This window comes from Solanum dulcamara, chromosome 1, assembly GCF_947179165.1.
Source record: "Solanum dulcamara chromosome 1, daSolDulc1.2, whole genome shotgun sequence".
NCBI classification, from domain to species: domain Eukaryota; kingdom Viridiplantae; phylum Streptophyta; class Magnoliopsida; order Solanales; family Solanaceae; genus Solanum; species Solanum dulcamara.
In genome coordinates, this window is record NC_077237.1 from 85695214 (window position 1) to 85707865 (window position 12652).

The 12652-nt window shown below is 30.0% G+C and overlaps 2 protein-coding genes across 3 annotated transcripts; one reads left to right on the top strand and one right to left on the bottom strand.

The window, feature by feature from the left end:
• Positions 1–1006: 1006 nt before the first annotated feature.
• On the bottom strand, positions 1007–4802 carry LOC129890354 (cadmium-induced protein AS8). Of its 2 annotated transcripts, XM_055965923.1 has the most exons (4): positions 4589–4789; positions 2847–3093; positions 2230–2502; positions 1007–1295 (listed from the first exon to the last, which is right to left on the bottom strand). In XM_055965923.1, exons 1-4 carry the CDS (start codon positions 4589–4591, stop codon positions 1282–1284), a joined length of 537 nt encoding a protein of 178 aa, XP_055821898.1. In that variant the 5' UTR covers positions 4592–4789; the 3' UTR covers positions 1007–1281. The 2 variants fall into 2 exon arrangements, with proteins under 2 accessions (XP_055821898.1, XP_055821891.1); XM_055965916.1 differs by lacking the exon at positions 1007–1295 and having other exon boundaries at positions 1953–2502; positions 4589–4802.
• Positions 4803–5472: 670 nt separating this feature from the next.
• On the top strand, positions 5473–6311 carry LOC129890370 (protein PAM68, chloroplastic). The gene has a single exon (XM_055965934.1). It carries the CDS (start codon positions 5635–5637, stop codon positions 6211–6213), a length of 579 nt encoding a protein of 192 aa, XP_055821909.1. The 5' UTR covers positions 5473–5634; the 3' UTR covers positions 6214–6311.
• The last annotated feature ends 6341 nt before the right edge of the window (positions 6312–12652 follow it).

A 12652-nucleotide genomic window follows, 5' to 3' on the forward strand; every position in this document is an offset into this window, starting at 1 on the left:
CTAAAAGAAAAAAAATTTGAATTTATCTCTAATCAATCGTCAAGGTCCTCTTTTAATGAACTCATGACGTGTAGATTAAATTCAAGAATCATTACATCATGAGCTAAAATATGACAAGTATGTTGTTTAAAAGAGAAAAAATTAAAAAAAATGTATTCTCTTCGGTGAGTTAAAAGATGATGATACGTGTCGAAACTAGGAAACAAGTGCCACTTGCTAGGCGTAAAGGTTCATGCATGCAAATTCCACTTGTACTATATTATTATGAGGCTGTTTGGATTGACTTATAAGCTGTTTTTAGTTTTTTTTGAGTGTTTGACTGGTCAACTTAAAGTTATTTTGTGCTTAAAATAAGCTTCAATAAATAGTTGGGTTTATTTGAATGAACTTATTTTAAGCAGTTTATAAGTTGAAAACAACTTATAAGTCAAAAAAAAAGTTGACCTACACCTATTTTTTTTTTAACTTATAAGCAATTTTCAACCTATAAGATGCTTAAAAATAAGTCAATCCAAACAGGCTATATATTTCTACGTTTCCGATGAAGTAAGACACTAGTGTCTTGTTTTATCGGATTAATGCATTTTCTGCCTATTTTATATCGATTATACGTACTGTTTTATAATATATTATATTATATTTATATATATTATATTATTTTATTAAATACAATATTAGTTTGAGTAGATAGTATTTTATTCTGTTGTTATACATGCACACTACTAAATGTCGATCGAAAACCAAAAAAGGGAAACCGACTTCCATTTTTTTTTTAAAATATTGACCTTCGGAAGGTTTTTTTTTCTTCAAAATATTGATCTCCAAAAATAGTTTTTTTTTTAAAAGAAAAAAAAAAGGAAATTGCAAAATACCGTCCTTCAAAGGTCGATTTGTTTTCGAAAAAAAATGAATTTAAAGAGTACTATAACTAAAAAAAAAAACAATTCTTAAACCAACAAGAACTAATGATATAGGGGTAGAAATGTATAATTAGACTTTTTGCGATAGTTCAGAGGCATTTTTGATCTTTTTTTTCGTAAAATTCAAACTCTTTTTCACTTTCATTCAAACAATGTTTTTCAAAATAAAAGAAATCAAAGTATGTTAACAACATTGAACTATAGTAGCAGCCTAATAATTGCAACTGTAAATGTTCTTTTCTCTTCACCTTTGCTCCCTACTATCTTGTAACAAGGCAAAAACAAAGGCCAATGCTATGAAGTGTACAATGTACTTAACTCTTCTGGGATAGAAAAAACAGTGTGCTCTTCTCCATGTTGCTTAATCCTTTGAACCTGCAAGAAATCGATACACGACAAATGAGAAGTTTTTCAAGTTCTTTGGACTGCAAAAGAAGGATACATGTATGTAACTCGGATTCATTTATGGTATATATCAGATACGATTGTCTGCAAGTATCTGATATGAGGACGTCAAGTTTATCTGTTTTGTTATAATTTATTCAAACCTGTTGAACACTGGTATGTCATGGTTGCAAAACACTTATTTCCCAAATAAACAAGTTTAAGGCAACAGTTATAAATGACAACACCACAGACTACACAGATGATAACACGTAGTATATTAGTGTGAAAGTATCAGTAAAGGGAACAATGGCAATAGAAAATATAGAAAACAAGAATATTCAAGTTTCTATTATGGACCTTTTCTTAGTTTTATGGGAACAAACAATTGCAGATAGAGTATCGGCTTAAATATTCAAGAACATGTAACAGTTTAACACAGATTCTGAATAAGACTATAATACAGTTTCAGTGAACCAGAAGGAAACAGTAATCATGTTCAACGATCCCCGAACAAGTCCTGAAAAAAACAGTAATCATGTTCAATGGAACTTTCTTGTCCCCTATGATTGAGGGGATTCTAAAAAGTCTACAAAAACATCGATATCATTATCTAGCTTCCCTAATAAATGTAACAATCACAACCTAATTTTTTTTTTTTGCTGTGTGTATGTCTATTAAAAAAATTCATGCATAGGTAAGTAGGAGTTATGGTGTTCTATCGGCAAACATATCTTCATTAGTTTGAAGGAATAGATTATACAGGGACTAACAGCAAAGCCCACAAAATGACCAACATGTAGAACATAGATTGATGACCAATATTACACTGTTTAAGGAATTAGAACAAAGTGGCATGAAAAGTCTTATCATGGTTAAACTGCAATACGGTACTACTTCCATTTGTGAGCACTCTGTAGCATACCTTTGAAAGGATGAAGTAAGCCATTGATGTCTTGTTTTAGACGCTCCATGCATTGATTGGGAAAGGACATTTTGGTCGGCATTTCAGGCGAATCTACCAGCTTCCCTACTGATTCTTTGAACCTTAAGCTTGAAAAAGTTCGAACCACCCTTTCTTGCAAGCCAGATATATTTGAATCAAGGCAACACCGACTATCTTCCACAATGTTTCTCATGCTTTGTATATCCGTGGATCGAGACATCTCAATAGCACCACTTCTGACAGCTGAGAAGGCTACGAAAGAATATACAAGTCACTAAATAAATCAACTTCAACGGTAGTTTCAAATCTCAGACAGTTTGTCTTACTTTCCTTTTTAGCCCGTTTAAAAAAGAATGCCTATTTCCTTTTCCAATAACCTCTTTAATTCGAACTTTCTACATGACATGTTTAAAACCATAAGACTTTGGTACATTCCACCTATCGTTAGTTTAAGACCTGAATATTCAAAAGTCCTTCTTTACTTTCTTTAACTCTGTGACAAGTCAAAATGACAAACAAATTGAAATCGAGGGAGTAGAAAACGTAAAATGTCCAATTCATTAAGAAGCGGGATATGAAAAGTTGGTTATATTTACCATTGTAAGGAACTGTGAAGATGTAATTGGTAGGTAGACCAATGCCAATGCCGAGCAGAGAGAAGCCAACGCTGAATCCAACACCACAGCCAGCTCCAACATAACCAATAACCTCAGGACCAAATCCAGGACCCCATCCCACCCCACAGCCAATGCCAATTCCCATGCCCCAGAAGGCTCCATATGTAGGATGAACTGGATTCCATCTTTCGTATCTCCTGAACAGGCCCTTTATAATCATTTCGACCTACAATCACAAGCCGATAAGTCTATCAAATTCTGTTGAGAGATACCCTAAGATTACCAAAATGGAAATGCAAAGTCTGGAGGGGCTTTTCTCATTGGCGAATTGGGTAAATTTTAAACTCCTTTTGGAATGTTATCCTCTCAAAGCTTTCTAACAGTCTAGAACATTATGAAGGAATTTTAATCATTTCTTCGAGGGCTCCTTACTCACTCTGTTCCAATTAATGTTGTTGTGTTTGACTAGACACAAAGTTTAAGAAAGAAAAGAAGGACTTCTAAAACTTATGATCTAAAACAATACATAGACGTGACTATAATCATCACATTAATAGTGAAATGAGAGTTTAAAGTTGTTGTTTTTCTAAATAAACATGACTTTCTTTTGGGGACATACCAAAAAGGTAAGTATGACACACAAATTTTGGGACTTGAGTTGTCTCTTTCTCTATCGTTTGTACTAATTCTCCCCACTCATCCCAGTTAACCATCAAGTTGTGGAAAAAAAGGAGCTATTTTAATAATTCAAAGTAACCAGCAACAATCAGAAATGAAATGGAGAATTCATCATACTTGATTCACACAAGTTATGCAATTGAGAATAAGAGAAAACCCCATGAATAAAAGATGAAAAAATAGTTGTCTTTAAGCAATGAAACCTCAAAGTAACCAGCAAACTTAGAAATGAAATGAGCAATTCAGTATCCTTGATTCGCACAAGTTGTGCCCTTAAAATTTAGAGAAAACCCCAAAAATGAAAGAGCACATAATAGCCTAACTTAACAACAACATACACAGTGAAGTCCCACTAAGTAGGGTACGGAAAGGTAGAGTGTACTCGGCTCAAGTGCATTAAACTCAAGTAAAAAAAGGAGAAAACAATGAAGAAAGCATAGTAGATAATAGAAAAAACAGTGTTAAATCTACAAGAAAGAATAATAACAACAAAAAAATAATGTGATAATTGAAACACAATAAACAACATATAACAGGAACTATAAGCGTATGACTAGTACTACGACAAACACTAATAAGCCTAAACTCTCACGAGGCAAGACAACACTCTACCCCTACTAACCTTCTACCCTAATATGCGACCTCAACTCATTACTATCAAGAGTCATGTACGTCCGTGATATCAAGTTGTGCCATGTCTCATCTAATCACCTCTCCCCAATACCTTTTCGGCCTAACTCTACCCCTCCGCATACCCCTAACATTTAAGCCTAATTTAAACAATGAAACCTCAAAATAAGCAACAACACTTAGAATTGAAATGGGCAAAATCAGTATATTTGATTCACACAAGTTTTGCTCTTAAAAATTAGAGAAAACCCAAAGAACAAAAGAGCACAAAATACCCTTTATTTAAACAATGAAACCTCATCAAAACAAGCAGCAAAACACTTAGAAATGAAATGGAAAATTCATTATTCTTCATTCACTAATAGCAAAGTTAGAAGTAAAAGCAGGAAAAATAGAGAGATTTAAATTTCTACCATGAAAAGGTACTGCTCAGTAGCAGAGTCTCAGTGCAATGTTCTCGAATCTTGGAGGAGGAAACATTATTTGAAATTTGATAGGAATATTGTAAATATGCTGGCCCTTGTTGGCTCTCAAACTTACACTACTAGTACCTCTTATGGCCAAAATTGATTCAATGTGATCTATCCATAATATTTAATATTGAAGTCCTGTAGGTGTAGATTCAGAATAAATAATATCCCTAGCAAATTGGGTCATTAATGCTCAACTTCAAAATCTTTAAAAATAAAAGAGCATTTAGAGCCTATTTGTATTGACTTATAAGTCGTTGATAAATTTTTTCAGCTTTTTTTGAGTGTTTGACTGATAAACTTAAAGTCATTTTATGCTTAAAATAAGTCCAAAAAAATAATTAGATTTGTTTGGCTTAATTTATCTAAAAGCGCTTATAAGCTACTTAAAATAAGTTACACTACCCCCAACTTATTTTTTTTGACTTATAAGCTGTTATTTTTAACTTATAAGTTGCTTAAAATAATTTAAGCCAAACAAACACTTATAACATATCATCTCATCACAGTTTTTGATAGTCAAAGTAGATATTTTATCCTTTGAAGGTCGTTTGAATGAGCTATTTAGGATTAATTTAAAAATTAAACTTGTATTTTGTTTGATTAAAAGTATAACTAATTCTAGACTGAATTTATACCTCAAATTTGATATTTATTCCTTCTGAAATGTGGGATAAATTAATCATAAAATTATAATTACAAAACTATAATCTCAAAATAATTTTATCTGCCAATCAAGCTAAACTATCAATGTATAAGTGAAATGCGTTTTTCAAAAAATAAAATAAAATTACAGAGGTCTTTAATATTGAGGACTTGGATTAAATTTATCAACATGGGCAATATAGTAAATTAACCATAGTCAACAACCTTATAGATAAGCTTCTTATAAAAATCTTGAACAAAAGGCATCACAACCAACCAAACAAATTAGAACAATGTGAAGAAGTTGTAAAGCAAGGTAGTGAAGAAGAAAGAAAAAAATAATAATGGAAACATGTTCATTTCCAAGAATTGTACTATCCCCCTTACATCCACTTACCTCAAAAAACAAACACTTCCAAATTCCCAAATCCAAACAATTACATAAAAAAATCACCCCTTTATTTGCAACACTCAATTCTCCAAAAGGTTTTGGACCTTCCCCTAAAAAAATTACCAAAAAATCCAAGAAAGTACCAAAACAGGAAAATGAAGATCAAGAAAATGATGATGATGATGATGATGATAATCAAGAAGGAGGAGTTATACCAGAGATAGTAACTAATAGAATGATAAGCAGAATGGGATTTTCAGTTGGTATTCCTTTGTTTATTGGTTTATTGTTTTTTCCATTTTTTTATTATCTTAAGGTTGGATTAAAGATTGATGTACCTACTTGGATACCCTTTATTGTGTCTTTTATCTTTTTTGGGACTGCCTTATTGGGAGTTAGTTATGGGATAGTTTCATCTAGTTGGGATCCAATGAGAGAAGGGTCAACTTTAGGTTGGAATGAAGCTAAGAAGAATTGGCCTGTTTTTTGGCAATCAATTAGTGGGGGTGGAGGATCAAGAAAGAAGTATTAGGACTTTTGGTGTTATGCAATATCTCTATTTTTAATGTCTTTTAATCTTGATTTTGTTGTGTAATAATCATGGCATTTGGATTGCTTATTTATAATTTAGGTGCTTTCTTGATTTGTGGGTAAGTAGAATTTTGTATAAACGATATCGGTTTATTATTATTACAAAATGATTTTGAGTTATAGTCATATCTCCTTAGAATAACATTATTTGTTTCAATATTTTTTGAATTGTCATAGCACACTATTATTATAGAGATATAATAACATAACATAAAAATTTGGCTATGCAATATCTCTTTTTTAATGTCTTTAAATCTTGATCTTATTATATAATAACCATGTCATTTGGATTGCTTATTTATAATTTAGGTGTTTTCTTGATTCACGGGGTATGTAAAATTTTGCATAAACGGTGTCGACTTATTATTATAAAGTAATATTTAAGTTGTTTATATCTGAGATTATAGTGATTTTAAGGAATTAGTTTTGACATGAAATTAATATTGAAAGATGTAGGATGGACTTTTAGATATGCATTTCTCTTTAAATACATGTCTTTTATTATCTTGATCTTGCTATAAAATTCTCATCTAGATGGCTTTCTTTTAAGTTGGTGTTTCTTGATTTGTGGGGTATATAGAATTTTATATAAACGATGTTGATTTATCGTCACAAAGTAATTTTAAAGTTGTTTATATATGAGATTATGGTGATTTCAAGGATTTATTCCTGATATGAAATTAATATTGAAAAGAAAGGACTTTTGGTTCTTTGTATATGTGTTATATTAACTTTTATTATAATCATATCGTTTAGATTGTTACTTTATGAATAAGTTGTTTTCTTGATTTGTAGAGTATATAGAATTTTGCGTAAATGGTATCGATATATTATTACAGAGCAATTTTAAAGTCGTTTATGTCTGAGATTATATGTTGATTATGAAGTTCTATTTTTCGTCTAAAATTAGTGTTGAAATAAGTAGGACAGACTATTGACTATGCATTTCTCTTTGAACATGCCTTTTATTATCTCGATCTTGTTATAAATTTCTATTCTAGAAAGCTTTTTTTAAGGAGGTGTTTTCTTGATTCGTGGGGTATGTAGAATTTTGCACAAACAATATTGATCTATTGTCACAAAGCGATTTTAAAGTTGTTTATGTCTTAGATTTTGGTGATTTAAAGGCTTTATTCTAAGTATGAGATTAATATTAACTTTATAATATTTTTAAATTGCATGTTTATTATTTTACCATCAAGACATCTTGAAAGTGAGTCATATATATTTCATGATATCATATCTAGCTAGTGTGATATACAAATATATAACCAAAGTTGATCTACTAATCGATCGTGTTATATAGGATCGAGTTGAACATTTAATTAATACAGCTTATATTATTCAAAAATCCAGGAGAAAAACAATAAATTTATTGATATTGAAAGGTCCAATATATCATCAATAAGAACATTAACCTAAAATATGCCACATAAACTAGATTAACTGGTCACTTTAACAAGAATAAACTTATATTGAACAACCAAATCATTTAGACTAGATAGCAAAATCAGCCAACACATAAAACATGGAATTGGGCTGGGCCTACTTCATTTTGAGTGGATGCAGAAAAAACCCATTTGTGAACTTGGGCAAAATGAAAATTAGAAGTTAATAAAACTTAGTATATTTAAATGCTCATAACGAGTTATATATATTGACAATATAAAAATATTTTATATTATCAATGTAATTTGACATGTTATAATAGATTACTTATTATTTACTATAGGTTATCAAATAATACTGTTCTGCAAGCTTATATGAATCGATCAAATTAGTTTATAAGTACCTTTTAGTTTATTTATACATTTGATACATACAAAAAAACTGCTTCTAAGTCAAAATCACTCTAAGTTGATCACCCCAATCTATGATTTATCAGCTTATAAGCATTTTTAATTTGACCAATTATTTATTTATTTATATCCAATTATATTACTTTTGTAAAATTGGATATATTCTTTTTAAGAACATAACTCGTAATTACTCTATACTTTATTTTCTCTATTCCCTTTTTTATGTAAAGGATAATTTTACAGGCCTTCTCTAAGTAATTTGTCTCTGTTACACTAAATTTTATTGTGATTTATGATATTACGTTTGTCTCCTTTATTTTATTTTATTTTATTTTGCAACAATGATTTAACCTTTTTTATTTTTAGTGTAAAAAAATTATGATCCAACCAAATGGCCATTTCTAATATTCTTTAATATGATATTTATCTAGTGTGATATATGAAATATATGACAAATATGGATATGTTGATTCGCCATGTCATATAGGATTGAATTAAACGTTAAATTATTTCTATATAAATTACCCGAAAATATAGGAATAAAATAGTCAAACTCATACGCAAATGTACATAAGATGGTGACCCATTTTGTCCCAAATAATTTGCACCTTTTGTTCGAAATTATATCCTGAAATCATGTTTAAACATAAAATTATTATAATCTTTTCAGAATTCGACTTCCTTCCCTTTAAATTTCTCACAATCAATATTTTTTCAAGTTATATTCATGTTTAAATATAACTTCAATTTACAAATATAGTTAAAGAATGAAGGGCTTTTCAGCAAACTTTTGCATTAGTATGTTGTGTTGTGTTTAGTTGTTGTTTTTTCCTTACATAAACGAAAATTCCTAACGTTTGAACAAAGTTTAATCTCGACAATTGCTTTTCATGCATGTTCCCTCCTTTTCACATCTTTACAAAATTAGTGACGGAGGCAGAACTTTTATCAATAAGTTTTACCACGTATTGTATATAAGAATACTCAAGTGTACATGAGCATGAGGCATCTTGTATTCAATAGCAGAATACGGGAAGGGATGTAACAGATAGCATGCATTGACGTAAGTATTAGTGATTAATTTTACGATTCTACTGTGTCTTAAACAAAGGACTTTTGCTTCATAATCACGATTCTCTTTTTTTCATGAAAGACTTTGATTTGTTTGTGTGAAGAATAAGGATTAATAAAGTGGAAAAAAAGAAAGAGAGAATTGATGAAAAAGCTAAAATAAAAATGTTGATTAATTTAAAGATCAAAATTGCATTATATTGTTCATTTACTGCCTTATATATGAAGATGCTAAGAAAAATTGATAAATTAAATTAGTCCTTCCCCTTTATTTAATAATAGAAATTATAAGGTAAGTTTTCCACGTTCTTGACCGACAATTAATCCATAATATCATCTATAATTGGTATTACTAAAAATAAATCAACAATTCTTCTTCAAAGTTCATCTAAACAGATGTTGAACATGAATTGAGAGTAATTCTTGCAATTAAGGCAAACGAAAAGTTACTTTGCAGGGTAGACTTAGATTCCGACCTTCACATGAGCTTTATAAAAAAACGACAGGATTAAAAATAGTAACATCGAATTAAAAAAAAATGATACATAATATTAAATCACTAAAAAACATTATTATAATTAAAATATTAAAATAAGAACTTTATCAACTCAAATTTGTTATTCACATCATTGCTTTATGCTTAATGATGGTGCTAAACTGTAATTAGCCAAACCAAATTTGAATTAAAAGCATTGCATGCATGTAGGCAAGGGCACATGACAGAATTTTGTTAGGATTTTTGCAACAAGGCAAAGACAAACATAGTACAACTAATGCAGTATATGTTTTGCTTTGGCTCACAATTATTGGTTACACTAAAATGTGGACAAAAATCTGCACAAGGCAATAAAGATAATGTAGATAATGTAGAGTTGACATAATTGAAAAGTTTTCCTCACTCCATTCAAAGTATTTTTTTGGGTATCGAAATTTACTAGTCCGATTAATTTGAATTCGTACAAAATTAAGGTGGTGAAATTAGTAGATAAAAACATATGTAATCTGCCTAACCCGCCCAAGTTTAGGCAAATAAATAGTCAGCCTATTTATTAATTCGATCTATTTTGATTCGTGTAGTTCAACTCATCTAATAATCAAGAAATTGCACTTAATGACCTTGAAAATGGACTATAGTAAACTTTTGAAACCCCGCTTGGCCTACTTCAAGGGCAAAACTTGTTAAACTTAAAGTAATGCTCATGTGGTAAGTGAGGTCAAAAGTTTAAGATCACGCATCTCCAAGATCATCCTTGTAATTAATCACCTAATTGAGTTTATTTGAGCTAAAAATATAGCTCAAACGACTCATAATTTATTTATTTTCCAAAATAGTATCATTTTTAATATGGTATATTATATAAAGTCGGCATGAAAATATAAACAACTTATAAGAAAACAAACAAAAAAAATTAAAACTTCATAATAGTTGTGCGGATTGCATTTATGAACCAATGTTCGCCCATCTCAATCCAACTTATCTCAGTCAAAATAACTTTTGACACTTTAATAATCTGTCAATTTATTAACTTATCCCATTTGACTCCACTCAAATTCAATTCAACCTACTCATTAGTTCTTCTTAAACAGATCAATCCACTCACTTGACACTTAAACATCAAATAAGCTATAAATTATTCTCAAAGCTCAAATTCAAAAAATTTATGCTATTTTGAACTATCCCACCCCTACCTCTAATGAGTGGTCCATTCAAAGTGTTGGATTATGAAGAAACAAAGAAACAAATGCCAGTTTGTCACCCCCTAAAAATGGCAATGGACAGCATGGGGATATTTGCCAGACAAGAAGTTAAGGGAAGCATAGAAAAGAGAACATTGGAAACCTTGACTATGCTTTTCTTGCCTAATAAGACCTAGCTCTCTTTAAACAATTGTAGCTTTCTCTTTAACTCCTTGTCATGTTGACTAATACTACACAATACCAACATGGATTGCGATGCACTGGTGGAACTGCTTCACCCTTAACCAGAGGTCTTGGGAGCGCTACCCTCGAATGGACCCTACATTGCGCAATCCGAATTTAGTCAAAGCTCCACGGGCTCCGAACATCGAATGGGAAATCAAAAAAAAACTAATACTACACAATTATCACTAAATTATAATATAATACTACTATGAGTTAGGATAAATATGAAGAAATTTTTATTCATTACTTGCAATGACATAAGAATAAAACAATCTCATAAGTCATATCCATTAGCATGTACATAGAGGGTGTTTCTTTTAAGTTTATAAGCTCATCAAAATTAGCTTCTGAATAATTTTTGGCTTACTATGCGCTTGATAACCACAAAAAATAAAAAGTAAAGCTAAGTACCTATAAATTAAAATTAACGAGAAGTCATAAGTTGATTATTCCTAACTTTAAGATTTTTGCCGTTTATAAAAACTTTTAATTTGACCATAACTCTTATTATAGTCACTAAAATGTCCATCTACTAAATCATAACTTTTAATATTGCTCTATCCATTACCTACTTATTATCTGCTTCAATGTTTCTATCCAAAACACGTAATTATTAATATCTAATTAGCTGTAAAACAATGAAATAACTTGTAGCAGACATGCGTTATGTCATTCAAACTCTTTAGTAAAATAATAAATTAAGGTTTTAAAATTTACAAAAAGGAAAGATATCGTTTAAATACATTGTGATTAATTAGATACAATACAACTACCCCTCCCTTCTTCTTCTTCTTTTTTTTTTTTATTTTTTATGACAAACACTAACCAAAAGAAAACAAAAGACGAACATAATGATTTGATTGTAATCTGATCTACTACAGAATCATATCATAAAAAATATGCTAAGCCATTTTCATACTTCCCCACCAAATAATTAATGAGTTTAAGCAATGTAAGGAATTTTGATAATGTATGTACAACTTAATTGGATATAATTCTATATTTCATGTTTTCATACCAAACTTGCTATGAGTATAAAAAGTCACTCGCTCCGTCTCATATTATCTATCATAATTTTAAACAAATAAATATCTAAAAAAAATTGTCATTTAAAATTTTTAACATAAATTAATTAATCTTTTCTCAAAGGTGAAAACGAAATTGAAAAACAAGTAATAAGTTATTTTTGTAATTTGAAATATTACTTCCAGTTTGGATTTGAATTCTCATTGTTAAACACCGACTTTCAAATAACAACAACAACAACAATAACAATATCATATCCAGTGAAATCCCCCAGAATGAGATTCGAGAAAAATAGAGTGTACGCAGCCTATCGCTATTTTCAAAAGAAGAGTGGGGAAGAAATATGACAATTAATAGAAAAACAGTGCAGAGCATATATACAAAAAACTATAATAATAACAACAATAAGGTGCGATCATCTAAACACAAGAAACCACGTATGATATCCAATACCAAATTAAACTTAAAGACTACATGAATAGACTAATACTACAACCGACACAGTAATTTATACAACTACCAAACCAAATACTTATTAACTTTATATTCTTATCCGCAAAC